Consider the following 22,304-nt stretch of genomic DNA (forward strand, 5'->3'; position numbering starts at 1 on the left):
TGTTTTGTTTTATTTACACTTTTTTCACAAGGTGAATGGGTAGGGGTACATTGTACCCCATACTCATTTACATAGGGTGGGGGGCCGGTATCTGGGCCCCCCTTATTAAAGGGGCTCCTGGATTCCGATAAGCCCCCTGCCGGCAGACCCCGACAACCAACGGCCAGGGTTGTCGGGAAGAGGCCCTTGTTCTCATCAAAATGGGGACAAGGAGCTTTGGGGTGGGGGGCCGCAGGGCCCCCCCCTTCTCCAAAGCACCCCCCCCCATGTTGAGGGCATGTGGCCTGGTACAGCTCAGGAGGGGGGGGGCGCTCGCTCGTCCCCACCCCCTTTCCTGACCGGCCAGGCTGCATGCTCGGATAAGGGTCTGATATGGACCTGGGGGGGGGGCCACGCCGTTTTTATGGCGTAGAGCTTCCCCTTTAAGTCCATACCAGGTCACGGGGCCAGCGAGGTGTCAATCTCGCCGCCAAAGCTAGTCCCGTCTACCTGGAGCCGCATTCAAAATGAACGGACTTTCCTCTGTGTGGACAAGTCCGTTCATTTCAAAGGTCTGATCATAGTCCAGCGGTTTGTCCGCCGCACCTAGTCCGGTCGTGTGTGGGCAGGTCCGCTCATTCTGAAAGTCCGGTGGACCTCCTCTTCAAAGTCCGGAGGTTTGTTCGCTGGACTAAGTCCACTAGATAGTGCGATCATGTGTACGCGGCATTACCCAGAGAAACAAATCCTATTTGTCTTTTCTAGATATAAGACAAACCAAATCAATTTTCAATGCCCAGGTCCAGTCACAATTTTTTCTTTAACCGCTTCCCGACCACCCCATAGCAGATTTACTGCCACATGGTGGCTGCTAGAATTATATATATATATATATATATATATATACACAATCTCCGCCAGGACTCACTGATCGTTTATTACACTGACCGAATGCCAGTCTGCCTAAGTAAACAAGGCAGATTGTCATTCTGTGAGTGCATAAGACGTTGGATCCTGTGTTTCTGTGAAGCAGAAACACTGATCCATGTCTTCCACAAGTAAAAGCACCTCCCCTCACTACACTGAAATATTAGCTAGGCATGCAGTTAATCCTTTGATTGTCCCCGATGTTGAAGTGTTACTAAACTCTAAACAACAGTAAAATCAGTCTGTATATGCAGCATAACATGCTTGTGTTTTTAGGATGCATTAAGGTGAAAAAACTTCAGACAGTGAACAGCCCCCCGTTTTACTCACCTGAGTCCTGTAATTTCCACGCTCTTCCTCTCTGTCTGGGGTTCTCGGCTCTTGATTGGATAGATTGATAGCAGCGCAGCCACTGGCTCCCACTGCTGTCAATCAAATCCAATGACGCGGGCGCCGGGGGCTGAGTCCTACATTCTATGGATGCAAATGCTGGACTCAGAAGGGGGCAAGGTAAACCTCCGGGACAGCGCTTCTCCTAGGGGGTTATACGATGCAAGGAGGAGCTGATAGCGCTGCCGAGGGACCCCAGAAGAGGAGGACTGGGGCCACTCTGTGCAAAACGAACTGTACAGCGGAGGTAAGTATGACGTGTTTGTTATTTAAAAAAATAAAAATAATAAAAATAACAAGCTTTACAATCACTTTAAGGGGTTAATCCTCTGCATTGTGTAAAAAGGGTGTTTTATCCTGTATGTATAGATCCTCCCCTCCCTGCACTGTCTATCTGGGGAAGGCCAGCTAACACAGGCTGAGTAGTCAACCTACACATGCTCAGTTGTGTCTTTTATGCTGGAGAGAATAATTACTTGTTCTCAGAGATCAGGTCACGTGATAATTGGCATCACACATGTGAGCGTGTATACAGGCTGAAGTGGAAGTCTCCTCCTAGGTGAACTCTCAGCATTGGAGAAACTCTGCGGTTTATCACTGACCATGGTATACAGATCAGCCAAAAAGGCATATATTTATTGTCATATGTCTGTCTATCGCAGATTTTTATTTTTGCTCTAAAAATGAAAACAAAAAAGAGAAACAACAAAAAAAAAAGAAAATGTACTTTCTGCTATAAACCCCCCCCCCCCCCCCCCACCCCCAAAAAATGTAAATACACCAATTTTTTCAGGAATTTAGGCCAATATGTATTCTGCTACATATATTTGGTTAAAAAAAATCCCAATAAGCGTATATTATTATTATTATACAGGATTTATATTGCGCCAACAGTTTGCGTTTCGCTTTACAACATGAGGGCAGACAGTACACTTACAATACAAATCAATACAGGAGGGATCAGCTGCTTGTTAGAGATTACAATCTAGAATATATTGATTCGTTTGCACAAAATTTATTGCATCTACAAAATAGGGGATAGATTTATGGCCTTTTTATTACCACGTGATCAGCCGTGTCCAATCACGACTGATCACGATGTAAACAGAAAGACCCGTTGATGGGCTTTTCCTCACTGACTTCTGACAGACGCGAGTAGAGGAGAGCTGATCGGCTGCTCTCCTGACAGGTGGGGTCTGTGCTGATTGTTTATCAGCGCAGCCCCCCCCCTCGGATGTAAACCCAGGTCCACCAGGATTCCACCACACTGAACCACCATTTATGCCATCCTAAACCACCAGGGAAATGCCAATCAGTGCCTAGGCAGCTACCAATCAGTGCCCATCCCCAATGCCTGCCAGTGCCATAGGTGATGCCTATCAATGCCATCAGTGACACATATCAGTGCCCATCAGTGTCAGGTATCAGTACCCAGCAGTGCCGCCTATCAGTGCCCAGCAGTGCCACCTATCAGTGCCACCCATAAGTACTCATCAGTGCAGCCTTTCAGTGCCTATGAGTGTTGCCTATGAGTGCCCATCAGTGCTGCCTATAAATGCCCAGTCCTGCATATCAGTGTCGCCTACCAGTGCTCATCGTCAGTGCCACCTCATTGGTGCTGCCTCATCGGTGCCCCCTTATCAGTGCCCATCAGTGCCGCCTGATCAGTGCCCATCAGTGAAGGAGAAAACATACTTATTTACAAAATTTTATAACAGAAACAAAAAGAAAAACGTTTTTTTTCACAATTTTAGGTCTTTTTTTTATTTGTTTAGCAAAAAATAAAAACCACAGACGTGATCAAATACCACCATAAGAAAGCTCTATTTGTGGGAATAAAATTATAAAAATTCTGTTTGGGTACCGTGTAGCATGACCGCGCAATTGTCATTTAAACAGTGATGAAAGCTGAAAATTGCCCTGGGCAGGAAGGGGGTGTATGTGCCCTGTATTGAAGTAGTTAAAGAGGCACACCAATTCTTTTGTTTATTTTAGTATTTCAGCTACATACAGATTTTAGTTTTTTATGCGTTATAGAACAGTCTACACAGAAAAATGTGTGGTCATAAGGAGGACACTGGAAAACTATCCAGAACTGAAATGTGGCCCTTCGTAGAGCGCAAACAACCATCAGGGAACTTTCAAAGGGCCAACACGCCTGAAATGACTTCTTAAACAACCTTTTCTGTACCTTTCCACTCTAATAACATTTCTTGGTTGAGTTCATCTTTTATGGCCACAGCTGGGAGGGAGGAACTGCTTTAGATTACTTTACACAGGATGTTTTGTGTAAATATCACCCTTGCATAGGAACATTTCCGACTCCATTATCCCCTCTCAGAAGCTTTAGTAACTTTGCATCTTCTTTTATAAAAGCCAGTCTGTATTTTAGGGCTCATGCAAACTGGGCTTAAAAAAAATGCTGCTTTATCTCTGCCTGAAAACGCACCTCTGTGTTAGTCTATGGGGGAGATTTACTAAAGCTGGTGCAGCTGTGCATCAAACCAAAATAAGCTTCTAATGTCAGCTTGTTCAATTAACATCTTCAGCACCAGAAGATTACCCCCCCCCCATGACCAGGCAATTTTTTTGCAATACGGCACTGCGTCACTTTAACTGACAATTGCGCGGTCATGCGACGTGGCTCCCAAACAAAATCAATATATTTTTTTCCCCACAAATAGAGCTTTCTTTTGGTGGTATTTGATCACCTCTGCGGTTTTTATTTTTTGTGCTATAAACAAAAAAATAGCGACGATTTTGAAAAAAAAAAAAACACATTATTTTTTACTTTTTGCTATAATAAATATCCTCAAAAAAAATGTAAAAAAAAACATTTTTTTTCCTCAGTTTAGGCCGATACGTATTCTTCTACATATTTTTGGTAAAAGAAATCGCAGTAAGCTTTTATTGATTGGTTTGTGCAAAAGTTATAGCGTCTAAAAATAGGGGATAGTTTTATGGCATTTTTAATAGCAGCGATCAGCAATTTTTATCATGACTGCGACATTATGGCGGACATATTGGACAAATTTGACACATTTTTGGGACCATTGGCATTGATACAGCGATCCATGCTAAAAAATTGCATTGATTACGGTAAAAATTTCACTGGCAGTGAAGGGGTTAACCACTAGGTGGTGCTGTAGGGGTTAAGTGTATCCTAGGGAGTGATTCTAACTGTGGGGGGGGGGGGGGGGGGGCTGTGTGTGACACGTCACTGATCTCTGCTCCCAATTACAGAGAGAGCTGATCAGTGACAGTGTCACTAGGCAGAATGGGGAGATGCTTGTTTACATTAGCATCTCCCCATTCTTCCTCACTGTGAGACGATCGCGGGTATCCCCGCGGACATCGGGTCTGCAGGACCCGTGATCATGGTCACAGAGCTCCCGGTGGGCACGCGCGCCTGCAAGCCGCCTCTTAAAGGGCAACATACAAGTAAGTTAATCTGCCTGTACGTGCCCTTCTGCCTCAGTATATCTGCATGAGTCTGTCGGGAAGCGGTTAATGCATCCTATGACTTAAGGAAAAAAAACACCTGGCAGTGACCGGCTACCCAGTCCCCCCATTTTACTTACCTGAGCCCTGGAATTTCCCACGGCGAGGATGCGCTATCCCTCTGCCCGGGGTTCTCGGCACTTGATTGGATAGATTGATAACAGAACAGCCACTGTCTGCCGCTGCTTTCAATCAAATCCAATTATGTCTGGGCTGAGACATACATTCAGCGCCTATGGACCCGAATGATGGACCCAGGAGCGCACCCGCAGGGTAAGCCCCGGGGGAGCGCTTCTCCTAGGGGTTTATCTGATGCAAAGAGGAGCCCAGAAGAGAAGGATCGGGCCACTCTGTGCAAAACAAACTTCACAGTGGAGGTATGGCATGTTTGTTATTTAAAAAAAAAAAAAAAGCTTTTCAATCATTTTAAGTTAAGTTATTATTAGTTTAATTATTATTTCACATTTTAGAATTTTTTGGGTTTTTTTTTGGCTCTTGGAATTTCGAATTTCCAAATATTCTGAAAAATTTGTTAAATGGGTTATCGTTAATTCGGAAATATTCAAATTAACGATAACTCGTTTAACAAATTTGTTGAAAAACTAATTTGGAACAAACGTGTCTACTGAAACACTTTTCACGCCTAAACATGTGTGCAAAATGTGGCTTTAGCAATGTTTTTTTAAGCAGCTTCTTCCTGCCAAAAGTAAAAGATGTTCAGAGGAGAAACTCAAAAGCCCAGCATGCCTTACATTTACTGATCCTAAAAAACTCTTCAGCCGTCGCCAGGCTAACCATTCATTGACAGATGATGTCACTTCTCTATAAAGACTGTAGGTGACCCAAATTTCAATTAATTGAGATTGTGTACAAAATGCCCCTTATCGTACATGGAACGGAAGAAGTAAACTTGCATTCACTGCAATCATTTTTTTATAAATAAGGAGGTTTTATTCTCTCTGAATGTAGTGGTATCCTATATACAGTAAGAAGTAATTCATGCAAAGTCTAAACTTACCATTCTATGCAGATAATCTGTATGTGTATAGGAATCTAGGTCATAGACACTACAAATGCAATAGAGATTGCATTATTTAGCCTTAAACCTGCTCCTCAAAGCCTCCTTTGTAGCAATACTTACCTTAAATCTCCTACAGTACTTCCTTTCTGTCACCAGATGTCCTCAGTCTTCTTGAATGATGGCCAGCATCATCCAACCTTAGTTCTACTGAGTCGCGGGGTTTCTTGTCCCCGCCCCCAGCCTGTGACTGGACACTGGGAAAGCTGCACAGTGATAGGCTCATCTCTCTATCACTCTGCTCTCTCCTCCTATCAGCATGCTTTGTGGCAGCTCTTTGTAGTATTTTTTCCCCGCAGCCTCTGAGCTCTGCTGTACAGAGAATGCAAGAGGCTGATACACGGTCAGATTCAAGCATTCAAAAAACAATTTAAAAAAATTGAACGATGTATTAATGAATACAGAGCTGCAATGATTTGCGTCCTTTATACCAACCTAGAGTTTAGAGTTAAAGCAATTTTATTCTGTCCTTTCCTTTCTTACATGGTTTTCCCTTTATATATTTGCTGCTGTTCCAACTCTTGGTCAGGGTACTGTGCCCACATTGGTTATACAGTATGTATTTCTGTAGTGCAGCCTTGGATTATAGACACTGTGGTGACAATACTGGTTGTGATTATTGGATGTCAGCATTAATATAAAAAATGTAAGCCGCACTCCAAAACTCAGCTCTTCTTTCTGTGTTTAATAATTCAAAAAAGTCTGCATACAATAATGTCTCCACCCAAAACCAACCTTTTTGACGCGTTTCACCGCTGCTGGCTTGCTCACAAGGATAGGGGAGGTCCTCCCCTATTTCTTGTGAGCAAGCAAGCTAATAGTATACCCAGGAATAGAACTGAAGAATGTAGGTCCAAACTAGTGTGACTATATATCATTTCTCTATCAGTTCATAGTACAAAATTTGAAAATGTGCACAAATATGGAAAACGCCATTATCATATTGTGGGCAAGCAATCAGTGATGAAACACGTCCAGGAAGGTTGGTTTCAGGTGGAGACATTATTGTATGCAGTCTTTTTTTTTAACAATTATTAAACACGGAAAGAAGAGCTACGTTTTAGAGTGCGGCTTACATTTTTATATTTTTGACAAAGAGTGGCAACCAGCACCTGGGCTATCCGTGTGTGACAAAAGGAGTAAGTCTTGAGCAGAGCCATGGGTTTGGGTATGTCACTGTGTCAGAATTGTTACCCTATACAAAAAGATTACATGCAGGTATGGCTTCTGGCAGGATCAACAGGTATGTTTTACTATGATTTCATCCATATAGTGCTGGAGGTGAGACGGGGGAGCAGAGAGATGAGATCATCTCTCAGTGCCCCCCCCCCATCAACGCTGTTCACTCTCAATACTCCAGGCTTGCCTCTGAAAGCGCACGCCTATGCTGCCACCACTACAGTGACGATCTTCATGTGGTGGCAGGTGGCAATTCACATTTGGTGGCAGGTGACGTGGCAATGACAAATCCCATCTGGTGGTAGGTGATGTGGCAGGTGACAAAACACATCTGGTGGCAGGCGACGTGGCAAGTGACAAAACGCATCTGGTGGCAGGCGACGTGGCAAGTGACAAAACACATCTGGCGGCAGGTGATGTGGCAAGGGACACTCCACATGTAGTGGCAGGTAAAGTGGCAAGTGACACTCCACATCTGGTGGCAGGTGACATGGCAAGGGACAAAACGCATCTGGTGGCAAGTGGCACTGAGCATCTGGTGGCAGACAACGTGGGAAGGGACAAACTGCATCTGGTGACAGGCGATGTGGGAAGGGATAAACCGCATCTGGTGGCAGGCGACGTGGCAAGTAACAAACCGCATCTGGTGACAGGCGATGTGGGAAGGGACAAACCGCATCTGGTGACAGGCGACGTGGCAAGTAACAAACCGCATCTGGTGACAGGCAACGTGGCAAGTAACAAACCGCATCTGGTGACAGGCGACGTGGCAAGTAACAAACCGCATCTGGTGACAGGCGATGTGGGAAGGGACAAACCGCATCTGGTGACAGGCGACGTGGCAAGTAACAAACCGCATCTGGTGACAGGCGACCTGGCAAGTAACAAACCGCATCTGGTGACAGGCGACGTGGCAAGTAACAAACCGCATCTGGTGACAGGCGATGTGGGAAGGGACAAACCACATCTGATGGTAGGCGACGTGGCAACTAATAAACTGCATCTGGTGACAGGCAACGTGGGAGGGGACAAACCGCATCTGGTGGCAGGCAACGTGGCAAGTAACACTCTGCATCTGGTGGCACATTCTGCATTACAGGCATACCCCACTTTTAAGTACACAATAGGGTTTATTTACTAAAGCTGAAAAGTGCAAAATCAGGCTCACTTCTGCATAGAAACCAATGATGATTGAAGCGCTAACACCAGCCATTGCCCCGATAAATTGCCCACCAAAAGCCGCATACACCCCCTGGGCCTTGGCAAAAAGGTTTGGGGCCACTGCCATAGACAACAATGCAACTGTGTTTAAATCAGTAAAACCTGTGACAATTTTTTTTAAATCCGCACCAAAATTGTACAGGACCCTTTTTTTTGGTTGCACAAGAACGTAAACACCGATGCAATCCGATTCTGCATATCGCACTGCGTTTTGCAAACCGATTTCAGGGTGTCCTTAACTTAACATACACACCCGCAGTGGTTCGCATGAATGGGGTGCGATTTGGATGCGGGGCGGAATTCGCAGAGCACAAGTGTGAACCAGCACTGAAAGAAGGAATCACAACTGGCATCTTCCAGGTTTTTCTCAGCACATATTATCTTTAGCACTTCCTATTACCATGTACCGTGTTCCTGCTTGCCCTTACTACCCACCACACATAGGCAATCTACTACAAGCAGTAATCTTACGCTCTTATCTCACATTCCTTCCAGCTCTTGTCTGCCTGTTTCCTCAGTTCCTGCACAGACATAAAAAGAGGTGTTAGGAAAGCAAATAGCTAAAAAAAAAAACACAATCTGATCTTATATTATTCCAACAATGAGAAAGACTTTAACGTACCATTCGCCCATCTTTTGAATCTACTCGCAATAACGAGTCCAAAGGAAATGAGAGGATGCTGTTCAGGTTCTGGATCTAAAAGATTACATTGAAATGCAAAATTCTCGGTTAATATTTCAAATCATTTCCATATGCCTGATGGTGCACTTTGTAAAAGCAGCAATTAGCACATTCCCAGGGCTAAATCTGTCCTTTGCTTATAGCTGCGAACATGTTAATAGACTCCCAGTAGCCAGACAGCTGCTTGCCAACCCTGCCTGCATCTTATGATTAACGTTTGGGCTTTTAGAAATGCTGATATCGGCAAAATGAGGAGAATGTGGACAGAATGTGGATTTGACAACCAGCTGCTGGTTAGGGCAGGCAAATTCTTTTGTTAACCAAGAATTGACAGCCAGGAAGTCTGCGGAGTGTGAGTGTGGTTACAGATCTATGGGGGGGGGGCATGCTGTGCAACGCAAAAATGCATTTATAACACAACTAAAGAGAATAAAAAGTATAGGTGTACCTACCACCACAGCAGGCCACAATAGAGGCTAGAGGGCTCATTGTGCCTGAAGGCTTCCATTCCTATACAAGACATGAAACATTAGTACTATGTGAATTGGAGGCCTGCCATCTGAACAGGGAGAGGTGGAAGTGAGGCACTCGACTTAAAATGTTAAAAAAAATAAAAAAGCAACAAATGGTTGGCCTGATGGCTTGGGATCAGCAGCTCTCCAAAACAGCAGAGAGTAGGGTTCCCACCCAGACAGTCCGGGTTTTTAAATCCTGTGACCGAGTGTCAGTCCATCTGAAGCCCAGACACATCAGTGGAAGCCCTGCAGCACCAGTCCTATCCCACTCTCCCCTCCTGCCAGCTTCCAGTGCTTTTAATTATATTAGTGGGGGGAGGCGCTTTAATTGGGATATAGACTGGCCTGGGGAGAGATTATACTGGGGGACAGACTAACCAAGAAGGGATTATATTGGATGACAGACTGACCTGGTGGGTGTACTGGGCGACAGACTGACCAAGGAGGGATTATACTGGGGTACAGACTGACCTGGGGGGGGACTGTACTGGGGGACAGACTGACCTGGGGGGGACTGTACTGGGGGACAGACTGACCAAGGAGGGATTATACTGGGGTACAGACTGACCTGGGGGGGGACTGTACTGGGGGACAGACTGACCTGGGGGGAACTGTACTGGGGGACAGACTGACCAGGGGGGGATGTACTGAGGGACAAACTGGCCAAGGAGGGATTATAAGGGGGTACAGACTGACCTGGGGGGCTGTACTAGGGACAGACTAACCTTGTTTGATTCCTTAACCACATGCCGACCAGCCGGCGCAGTTGTACTGCGGCAGAATGGCTGTGCTGGGCGAAACAACGTTAAGTAACGTCGCTTCGCCCTGTGGCCACTAGGGGGTGTGTGTGTGTCCCCCCCCCCCCCCCCCCAGCCAATGCAAGTGCCCAGCGGTGATCAAGACTCTTGCGATAGCTGCGGAGTCACGGAGAGCCTGGAACTCTGTGTGTAAACACACAGTTTCCGGTTCTCTGACGGGAGAAGTGACAGATCGTCTGTTCATACAGAGTATGAACAGAAAATCTGTTATCTCCCCAACACAGTCCCCATCCCCCTTCAGTTAGAACACGTACTAGGACAAGCGTAACCCCTTCACTGCCCCCTAGTGTTAACCCCTTCACTTCCAGTGACATTTTTAATCGCACTGATCGCTGTATTAATGCCAATGGTCCCATAAATGTGTCAAAATTGTCCGTGTCTGCCATAATATCGCAGTCACGATAAAAATCGCATATTGCCGCCATTACTAGTAAAAAAAAAAAATGATAATAAAAATGCTATAAATCTATCCCTATTTTGTAGACGCTATAACTTTTGCGCAAACCAATCAATATACGCTTATTGCGTTTTTTTTTTATATATTTTTGGGGGGTATTTATTATAGCAAAAAGTAAAAAATAATTTTTCAAAATTGTCGCTATTTTTGTTTATAGAGCAGAAAATAAAACTCACAGAGGTGATCAAATACCACCAAAAGAAAGCTCTATTTGTGGGAAAAAAAGGACGTCAATTTTGTTTGGATGCCACGTCTCACAACCACGCAATTGACAGTTAAAGCGACGCAGTGCCAAATCGCAAAAAGTGCTATGGTCAGGAAGGGGGTAGAATCTTCCAGGGCTGAAGCGGTTAACCTTCTCCCATTAATAACACAAATTGACCACACCCACTGTTCATCACAGATGCTAAATGCGCGGCAGTACTACTCTTATTGGGGCACTCAAAGGTGTCCCAGGTCTTTTACAATCCTATAGTGTAAACTGCAAAAAATAATTGCTGTGCGCCACTAAAGTGGTCAGGTTTGGCTTGATGAAAAGGTGGCAGCCCTAGCAGAGCAGAGAGCCCCCACAAGACAAAGTGGTCACCCAAATTAAAAAATCTGCATATAAGTGAACACAAAAATAGTGGCCCAAATAACAGAAAACCAAAAGCATCCAACGCATTTTAGGGGTGTAAAAGCTCCTCCCTCAGGTTAAAGAGGCCTTCCAGTCTGGGGAAAAAATAAAAGTATTTGTTGCTGCTGACTTTTAATATAAGGACACTTACCTGTCCAAGGAGCCTGCGATCCGTCCATTGGCTCCGGGTGCAGGCGCCAACATGTTCACTAAGGGAAACAGGAAGTTTCCTACTGCGCATGTGTGATTTAAGCTGCGCTTTTTGGTCCTGCTGTCTTCTGGGACCTGTGTGCCAGAAGTGGGAGCTGGTACCTGGTTTTGACAGGTTTGACTCCCCCCCACCCCGAAAGGTAGCAGAGGGCGGGAGGAAGCAAACAAGCGGAGCTTTCCTTTTGGGTTGAGCTCCCCCAACAGGCCATATTTGCAGGTTTTCCTTTATCTTGCACAGGAGCTTTAAATCAAATGGCTTGGTATTTTGGACAGCTATTTTATCTGATGCCGTGTACACACGATCGGAATTTCGGCCAGCAAAAGACCGATGAGAGCTTTTCATCGGAAAATGCGACTGTGTGTATGCTCCATCGGAATTTAGCTGGCCGAATTCCCGCCAGCAAAAATTTTGAGAGCATGTTCTCAATTTTCCCGATGGAAATTCCGATCGTGTGTATGCAATTAGGACGCGCAAAAACTCATGCATGCTCAGATTCAACTATGAGATGGAAGCTATTGGCTACTAGTTATTGAACTTCCTTTGTTTAGTCCCGTCGTACGTGTTGTACGTCACCGCGTTCTTGGCGGTCGGAATTTGCTGTCACCGTGTGTATGCAAGACAGCTTGAGTGGAATTCCGTTGGGAAAACCATCAGACTCTTTTCCGACCATAATTCTGATTGTGTGTACGCGGCATAGGAGAAATGGGGATACTTGAGGACCGGGTTGAGAACCACTGCATTAAACTATTGTTGGACTCACTTTGGGTTGATTTACTAACACTGGCAAGATCTGGTGCAGCTGTGCACGGTAGCCAATCAGCACCTAACGTCAGCTTCTTCAAATTTGGCAAAAAAATATAAAAAATCTGGAAGCTGATTGGTTTCTATGCAGAGCTGCAACAGATTTTGCACTCCCCAGTTTTAGTAAATCAACCCCTTGATGTCTAAAAATACTTACAAAGCCGTTAAAGTCCAGGCATTTTTGAGGCGAGATTACTTTTGGGTCCAGATGGGGGTAATGGAAGAGATGGGTCCACGAATCTTTGGCTGCATTTTGCTTTCCTGTTATGTTGGACAAGAATAAAGGACTTTTTGAAGTCAGTTATCTTGGTCATTTTTAGTTGCTGATCTGACCTGTTTGTGGGCAGGGCCTCCTGCGCTCCGTGCACTCGGGGTAACACTTGCGTGGAGTGCACTCATCAATGCCTGAGACCAGGCGGAGATTGCGGCCATTTTTTTGGCCCTCTTTTGGTTCCATTTGTCAGGCTATCTCATTCCCCTATAATTCAGATACACATGGCAACCAAGTGGTTAGTATACTAACCTTGCATCTCTTGGGTCCTTATTCAATATCCACCAAGGGCCAGGTGGGCGGCGTCTCAAAGTAATAAATGTAAAGCCAAACTATTGACATTTTCAGAAGCAGTTCACAGCCTCCTTTTTCCTCTCTGTTCATATTTATGTAGATAAACTCCACAAACTGTATATTTTATTACATATGCTGGAAGATGCTGGGAGATCAGGAACTCCCATGAACTTCTATGGGGCCAACTACTTTATTCCAACCTGCAGGGCAGCAGAGGGATCAGAACAACAAAGGGACTGGATTTTTAAAACAGGCTACCTACTGAAAGAAGCCAAAAATCTGACTGCAACTTACACCATATACTCCCCCTTCCAAAATCTACACATATACACTTTGTAGAGTATAATTAAAGTCATATTAAAACAAGATGGATTCTGATTGATTGTTAAAGGTTTTCTGTCTTTTAACTTTGCTACTGATTTATTGAATAAGATCATACGTGTCCTTTATCTTGTACAATATCTAGCTGTGGAAACAATCAGAATTTAAAGTAGTTTAAAAACCTTCTGGGCTGCAGCTCCCCCCCCCCCCCCTTTTTCTTACCTGAGCCTGATCCGATCCAGCGATGTGCATGACAGCAGTAACTCCATTGGTTCCCGCTGCTGTCAATCAAATGCAGTGACACGGGGAGGCCCGAGTCCCTCACGCTGGCCCCATGGAAAGCGGCTTTCTGTGGGGTCCCCTGATAAAGAAGAGGGGCCTGGAGCGCTGGCGGGGCTCCCCAGAAGAAGATTGCACAGAGTAAGTAAGTATAACATGTTTTCTATTTAAAAAAAAACAAAAACAAGGGTTTACAACCCCTTTAGGAAGCAAACTTCCTATTTAGATTATATAAGCTACTTTGCAAAGATTAGTTGGCTTCTGTTTAAATTGGCTCTAGTATGTGTATGTATGAATGTGATTTAGGGACCTTAGATTGTAACATATGCATGCGCACAGGATGTGCCAGGGCACACCTCAATCACCCTGTGCTGCGCAGATACTCCCTGCTGCTTTGCTGCATAGAAAGGGACTAGGGATTCTCTGTACTCAGTTCCTTTCTCTCTCTCAAAAAAAAAGTGAGACATCAGGGGTCTGTTTAGACCCCCCGAATGGGCTCCTAAAAAGTTGTAAAAAAATAAATAAAAAGTTTTCATTAAAAATATTTTTTTTTAAATAATAAAAAAATTAAATTGTAAAAATAAAAAAAATAATAAAAATAAACTGCTGACACCAATCTCTGCTCTACTGACACTGTCCATTGTTGCCCTACTGCTATAAATACTACTGTGTACTGCATATATATATATATATATATATATATATATATATATATATATATATATATATATATATATATATATATATATATATATATATACAGTGGTGTGAAAAAGTGAGGAAGTCATTTCCTGTTCCTTTGCATGTTTGTCACACTTAAGTGTTTCGGAACATCAAACCAATTTAAACAATAGTCAAGGACAACACAAGTAAACACAAACTGCAATTTGTAAATGAAGGTGTTTATTATTAAAGGTGAAAAAAAATCCAAACCATCATGGCCCTGTGTGAAAAAGTGATTGCCCCCTAAACCTAATAACTGGTTGGGCCACCCTTAGCAGCAACAACTGCAACCAAGCGTTTGCGATAACGTGCAATGAGGCTTTTACAGCGTCCCGGAGGAATTTTGGCCCACTCATCTTTGCAGAACTGTCCTAATTCAGTTACATTAGAGGGTTTTCGAGCATGAACGGCCTTTTTAAGGTCATACCACAACATCTCAATAGGATTCAGGTCAGGACTTTGGCTAGGCCACTCCAAAGTCTTCATTTTGTTTTTCTTCAGCCATTCGGTGGTGGACTTGCTGGTGTGTTTAGGATCATTGTCCTGCTGCAGAACCCAAGTTCGTTTCAGCTTGAGTACACAAACAGATGGTCGGACATTCTCCTTCAGGATCTCTTGGTAGACAGCAGAATTCATAGTTCCTTTTATCACGGCAAGTCTTCCAGGTCCTGAAGCAGCAAAACAGCCCCAGACCATCACACTACCACCACCATATTTTACTGTTGGTATAATGTTCTTTTTATGAAATGCAGTGTTCCTTCTACGCCAGATATACTTGGACACACACCTTCCAAAGAGTTCCACTTTTGTCTCATCGGTCCACAGAATGTTGTCCCAAAAGTCTTGGGGATCATCAAGATGTGTTGTGGAGAAATTGAGACGAGCTTTGATGTTCTTTTTGCTCAGCAGTGGTTTTCTCCTTGGAACTCTGCCATGCAGGCCATTTTTGCCCAGTCTTTTCCTGATGGTGGAGGCATGAACGCTGACCTTAACTGAGGCAAGTGAGGCCTGCAGTTCCTTGGACGTTGTTGTGGGGTCTTTTGTGACCTCTTGGATGAGTCGTCGCTGCGCTCTTGGGGTAATTTTGGGCGGCCAGCCACTCCTGGGAAGGTTCACCACTGTTCCATGTCTTCGCCATTTGTGGATAATGGCTCTCACTGTGGTTCGCTGGATTCCCAAAGCTTTGGAAATGGCTTTATAACCCTTTCCAGACGGATAGATCTCAATTACTTTCTTTCTCAATTGTTCCTGAATTTCTTTTGGTCTCGGCATGATGTGTAGCTTTTAAGGATCTTCTGGTGGACCTTACTGTGTCAAGCAGCTCCTATTTAAGTGATGCCTTGATTGTGAACAGGTGTGGCAATAATCAGGCCTGGGTGTGGCTAGAGAAATTTAACTCAGGTGTGGACAACCACAGTTATAGTATGTTATAACAAGGGGGGCAATCACTTTTTCACACAGGGCCATGATGGTTTGGATTTTTTTTCACCTTTAATAATAAACACCTTCATTTACCAATTGCATTTTGTGTTTACTTGTGTAGTCCTTGACTATTGTTTAAATTGGTTTGATGTTCCGAAACACTTAAGTGTGACAAACATGCAAAGGAACAGGAAATGAGGAAGGGGGCAAACACTTTTTCACACCACTGTATACACACACACACACACACATACACATACACACACACACACACACGCAAGTGTGTTTGAGCTTTGGGGTGAACACCTTAATGCAATAGGCTGCCCACACCTATGGATTGTAAGCTCCTTGAGCCCAAGGACTGATGTGAGTGTATAATATACTGTATATGTAAAGTGCTGCATACATTGAAAGCACTAGTACCTGTAATAATGGGTGGCATAGTATTAATGAATTTGTCATATTACTGAACATATAAAAATGTAGCATACTTAGGCCTCATGTACACTGCTGCTGGTAAACGGACGTTTAGGTCCCTTTTACACTGGGGCGGTGCAGGCGTCGGCGGTAAAGCGCAGCTTTTTGTAGCGGAGCTTTACCGTCGTTTTATCGGTGGTATGCGGCTGCTAGCAGCAATGGTTTTAACCCCCGCTAGTACCCAAAAAAGGGTTACAACCGCCTCTTCAGCGGCGCTTTGCCGGCGGTATAGTCGCGCTGCCCCATTGATTTCAATGGGTACGAGCAGTTTAGGAGCAGTGAATACATCGCTCCTTCACAGCTCCAAAAATGCGGCTAGCAGGACTTTTTTCACCGTCCAGCCAGCGCACCGCTCCAGTGTGAAAGGGGCCTAATGAGCAGTTGGGCATTTTTTTCAGAAGCTGAGTTTAGAGGCGTTTCAAGCACCAAACGCTTCTAAACGCTTCTAAACACTCGCGTTTAGCCACGTTTCATTTACATGCGCTTTTCATTTTTGGCTATTTTGAAAAAATATATACATTTTTTTAAAAAGCTTCTAAACACAAATGCGGCAAAACACCGCTAAACGTTGCAAGTAAACAAGACAAAACAGACGTTTTAAATGTGGGTTACTATCTGTCAAGTTAAATTGTTCAGGAGAGGTTGTAAAAACATCCCGTTTACATGAAGCCTTAAGCCTCGTACACATGATCAGATTGTTGGACAACAAAGAGTTATGCCGCGTACACACGATCGGAATTCCGGCCAGAAAAAGCCAGATGAGAGCTTTTCATCGGAAAATACGACCGTGTGTATGCTCCATCGGAATTTAGCTGTCCGAATTTCCGCCAGCAAAATATTGATAGCATTTTCTCAATTTTCCCGATGGATAAACTTTCTATCAGTAATTCCGATCGTGTGTATGCAATTCCGAGATGCCAAAAATCACGCATGCTCAGATTCAACTACGAGACAGAAGCTATTGGCTACTGGCTATTGAACCTCCTTTTTCTAGTCCCGACGTACGTGTTGTACGTCACCGCGTTATAAACGATCGGAATTTGATGTGACCGTGTGTAGGCGAAACAGCTTGAGCCAAATTCTGTCGGAATTTCGTTGGGAAAACCATCAGAGCTTTTTCCGACGAGAATTCCGATCGTGTGTACGTGGCATTAGACTTTTGTCCGACGGGCGTGTGCCAGGAACTTGCCTTGCATACAAATGGTACACAATTGTCGGTCAATAAACACGAACGTAGTGCTAATGTCAGGTTTGGTGAGCATTGATTCCGAGCATGTGTGTTTAAACTTTCAACTTTTGTGTGACGGACTTGTGTACAGACGATATGAAATTCTGAAAACAGACCATTGTCTGGTGAAAATTTACTAGCCTGCCATCCAACATTTGTTGGCGGAAAGTTGGACAATAATTGTCTGATGGAGCATACTAACAGTCGGATTTTAGGCCAACAGTCTGTGATCACACAATTCCCTGCCGAAAATCCGATCGTGTGTACGAGGCTTTAGGCCTCATTCATGTGGACAATTACGCCAGCTGGGTTTACGGATGGTCATGGATCTGTACAATGTAGTTACAGGATACCAACGGCCACGGCTCTCCACAGTTGTTTGGATCTCTACAATTAACCCCTTCTTTGTGAAACGGGAGAGGATTTTGGTGGGACTACGCTACTTCCTAGCTACCTTTAAAAAAACATTCCATTGACCGTTGCTGGACTGCAGCTCTTTTTGTTTGTGGTATACACGTGAAGCAGGGAAAGGCTCCTGGGATTGTCTGTGAGATCTTCTAATGATGCTCAGATCTAATCACACATGGAGCAATTACCTGTGGTTAGGGATGGATGATCGGCCCAGTGGCGATCATCTGTCCAGGTAACTTCTTCATGTCCAATCACAGCCTCGGACAGCTGCGGCCACTGTTAGCCGGTCATTGCTACGCAACTATTTGCAACCACCTGAGAATACAGTAATATTCTGGATTCTTGCCGCAGCTGGCACAAATTGCACACGTGAATGAGGCCTTACAAGGAGATATTGTATTCAGACATCTATTCTGAGTTAGTAACACATTCTTTTGGCGTAAATCCCCCTTTTCTATTTCATTCCCTCACCCCCTAAACATCAGTACACACACTCCCACAAGTTCTCTGGGTGTTTAATTGGAGCCATATGAAGAGGAAATTATTCTGTCAGTGCTGCAATATCACATACAGTCAGAAAGGCATAGGGGGTGGGGAACAAAAGGAAACATTTCAGAAAGAGATTAATGGAGTGAGAGGTACAGAGAGAGGTGAAGGTGGAGAGACGGTTGTGTCTGAAGACCACACAAGCCCTCTCACCATGTTGCTGAAGAGGGCACATAGCTCCCTGGAGAGAACAGACAAGTTCAGAAATCCGGTGGTCAGTTCATGGTTGCTTGATGATAGCTGGTTTGAGCCCAGGGACTGCAAGGCTTCCACGTAGCTCTCCTGAGCATTCACAAAAGCTAGGGGGTGAAAATACACAAAAAGATGATTAACGTGACAGACAGTGACTGCACACTACATGTAGACAAGGCCAGAAAAGGGAGAGGCTCTACAAAGCGAGTGTGCTGTTAACAGCTGGCCATACGCATTGACTTTTCTTTCTTCAGGCTGCAGGCTAAATAGAAAGAATCTAGCAGATTCCTCCAAACACTCTACACAGCACCAATGGACACATCTGCCAAAGTGGCTATTGCATTTTGACAAGTGTCCCAGCTGCATAAGACTGGACATAGTGATTGTTTGGCTGTGTCCATCAAGGGATATCGGGCAGGAGGTGGCTGACTGGGCCACCCACTAATCAAATTTCAGCTGGTTTATCAGGAGCTATCCAAAATTCAAACAGTGTATGGCCAGCTTAAAGTGATTGTAAGGGTTTGTTTTTTGTTTTTTTAATTTAAAATAACAAACATATACTTACCTCCACTGTACAGCTCATTTTGCACAGAGTGGCCCCAATCATCCTCTTCTGGGGTCCCCAGGCGGCTCTTGCAGCTCCTCCCTGCATCAGATAACCCCCTAGGGGAAGCGCATCCTCGAGGGGGTTACCTTGCGGGTGCCGAACTGCCGAATGTATGACTCGGCCCCGCCCCCCCCCCGCGCGCTGCATCATTAGATTTGATTGACCACAGCGGGAGCCAATGGCTGCGCTGCTATCCATCTATCCAATCAGGACAGGAGACACTGGCCAGAGCTCAGAAAAGTATAAAGGGGACTCGGAGGCGCTGCTGCTTGAAAAAAAATTTCACCTTAATACGTAGAATGCAAGTAAAGTTCCACTTTAAAAATATACTGGATTGCATCTAGTGTGAACTAATATGAACTTTATTGAAATGTCTAAGGGAAAGTTAAATCATTCCTATGCCCAGAAAAAATGGACTGTCACTTCAGGTGCACTCCAAAGCACTGCATAAAATCTGTCTGCAGCTATGCAGTGTAAACAGGGCTCATACAATTGTAGCCAGTGCTTCATAGGACTTTAGGCTTGATTCACACTTATGCATTTTTTGTGCTTTTTGCATTTTGGTGATTTTCACTACAGTCCAATTTAAATGGTTTCCTGTGGAACAACTTTCGTAGTGCAAATCTGCAAAATGCACTAAAAATGCCATAGATGTGAATCAAGCCTTAGGCCTGATTCACACCTACTGTATGCATTTTTGGTGCTTTTTGCATTTTGCAGATTTGCACTACAGAACGTGTTCCATTTAAAATGGACTGTAGTGAAAATCTGCAAAATGTAAAAAGCACTAAAAATGCATAGATGTGAATCAGGTCTTAGGACGTGTTCCTCCCTTTGTGCTGTGACTGCCATTTTCAAGCATGTGATCAACACCAGTTATAGCAAGGGCAAATAGAAAACAAAAAAACATAGAAATCCAGATTGTACACTCTTCTGGATTCTACCCTCATAGTGTGGATGTGGCCTCATAATGCACTGCTGGCTCCAATTGTCCAGCAGACTCGAAGCAGCCCCTGGGAATTTTCCCACACCCGTGCAGCAGCAGCTGGACAAAGATCGAACTCAAAAGTGAATAGGATTTAGGAATTTACAATAAGAAAGGGAGAAAGATGTTAAACGTTAAAGGGCCAGTCACCCAATACTCATATTTCAGTTTTTGGTGGATGAAGGAGAGATAAACAGGCTCACAGTTTATTTTACCTGATGGAACTCCACTTGAGTTCCTGGGTCTGTACACCTACTGTGGTCACTATGAGGGGTTCCTACTTTGTTTGTTTTGTTTTTTTGCTTATTACATATTACAGAAAATAAAACAGGAGGATATGAAACAAAGGTGGTCAGTAATGCTAAAAACCCCAAGGTAGCTAAGGACAGGTTTGGATTTATGGCAGGAAGGTCTTACTGTTGGAATGTCTAAGACAGGGTTTCTCAACCAGGGTTCCGTGGAACCCTTGGGTTCCTCAAGAGGTTGCTAGGGGTTCCCTGAGCAATGGTCAGTTTCTGCCTCTCAGGTAAGTTCTCAAGGACACCATTGATCTTTTTAGTTATCTGTAAGGGGGTAATTCTTCCCAATAACCACAAGTGTAAGAAGCATCCTTCGCATTGACCATCACACTAATGTATGATGAGTTGTAGATTTTCCATTTTTAGCATGGGTTCCCCAGGACCGGACAATTATTTCCAGGGTTCCTCTGTGTTGAAAAGGTTGAGAAAGGCTGGTCTAAGACATCATAAAATAAGTCAGGGTCTCCTTCCACCCCCTCACCACTTATGACTAATATGTATCTTATGGGCAGACTGATTCTTCAAATCAAATTTATATCGCACTCCTAAAATATACATATTAAGCTGACTTGGCCATAAAACAGTAAGCCCCTTGCACACTGGGCTGTTCAGCTGCTGTGTGTCCCTCCCGTGTTTCAATGTGCCTGTGAGGGACAAGTGCAGGGTCCGGCCTCACTGCCTGTGGCCGATCAGAGTCAACTGCGGGCTACGGCTGGACAAGGCTGAACACTGAACCCTGTACCAAGTGGTAGTCCATTTAAAACCCTATGCATTCAAGAATGAATGTCCTGAATGCTGAAGACCTACACTCCAGGCATTTGGCCCAGAACGCATAGGGCCCTAAATGCGAATACCACTCAGTACAATGTTCAGCTTCATCCAGCTGCAGCCTGCCATAGACTTTGACAGACTGTAGGCATTGGGGCACCTGTCCCTATTGGGCACATTAAAACACCGGGAAGGACGCAAAGCAGCTAGACAGTCCCATGTGCAAGGGGCCTATAACACATATATAGTAAGAGCCATGCCATCGATGTTCATTTCCAAAGTTACCATAACCCAGGCCATCCTTATTCATTTATACCGTGTTTGCTCCCATCTCTAACTATAACTATGACCATCTATTAAAGCTGAGTGCAAGGCAAGGCATATTGCAGCTCTGCTGAATGTTTCAAAGTTGAAGCTCAGAAATATGCTCGCTACACCATCCTAAGATACCTTGAACCTTCCTCTAAGTATCTGATACTCACAGAGACCTGCTGTATAGATGGATCGTACGCTCTTCCGGATTGTACCCAAAACTTGGAGATCCGATTCTAAACTCTGCAAAGAAAAATAAAACATGGCAAACACAGGATTACTAGGAGGGGTCGTGTAAAGGAACAGTTACAATAACGCTTTAAATTTATTTAATAATTATAGGTACTTATATAGCTCCGTCAATTTATGCAGTGTTTTACATTGTACATTGTTCATTCACATCAGTCCCTTACCCCAAGGAGCTTACAATCTAAGGTCTCTAACTCACATACATGCACATACTAGGGCCAATTTAGACAGGAGCTAATTAACCACTTATGGACCGCCCACCGCATATATACTGCGGCAGGGCAGCCCTATTGCTTCAAGTGACGTATCGGTATGTCGTTTCATGCACAAGTCACTGTGGGCGAGCGCACGCGCCCGCTGCACAGCAGGGAAGCCGATTTGCAGGTCCAGTGGCCGCGATGCCTGCCAACCATCAGCAATCGCTCCTCAGAGAGGCAGAAGGGGGATCTGCCAGTGTAAACAAAGCAGATCCCCGTTCTGACAGGGGAGTACAGTGTGATCGTCTGCTCCTAGTGATCAGGAATAGAGATCTCTCTGTACTCCCA

General features: G+C 44.4%; 1 protein-coding gene across 1 annotated transcript in view; it reads right to left on the reverse strand.

The window, feature by feature from the left end:
- LOC143982350 (arf-GAP with SH3 domain, ANK repeat and PH domain-containing protein 3-like) overlaps positions 1-22,304 on the reverse strand; it is a 114,569-nt gene that overhangs the window by 60,701 nt on the left and 31,564 nt on the right. Inside the window, exons 2-5 of the mRNA XM_077480988.1 lie at positions 21,681-21,753; positions 18,501-18,646; positions 8,898-8,972; positions 8,747-8,796 (exon numbers count right to left, since the gene is read on the reverse strand). Coding sequence (XP_077337114.1) covers positions 8,747-8,796; positions 8,898-8,972; positions 18,501-18,646; positions 21,681-21,753 — 344 coding nt within the window. The remainder of the gene's footprint in view (positions 1-8,746; positions 8,797-8,897; positions 8,973-18,500; positions 18,647-21,680; positions 21,754-22,304) is intronic.

This window comes from Lithobates pipiens, unplaced genomic scaffold (genome assembly GCF_037356315.1).
Source record: "Lithobates pipiens isolate NorthernLeopardFrog02 unplaced genomic scaffold, aLitPip1_a1.2 Scaffold_16, whole genome shotgun sequence".
In the NCBI taxonomy this organism is placed as follows: domain Eukaryota; kingdom Metazoa; phylum Chordata; class Amphibia; order Anura; family Ranidae; genus Lithobates; species Lithobates pipiens.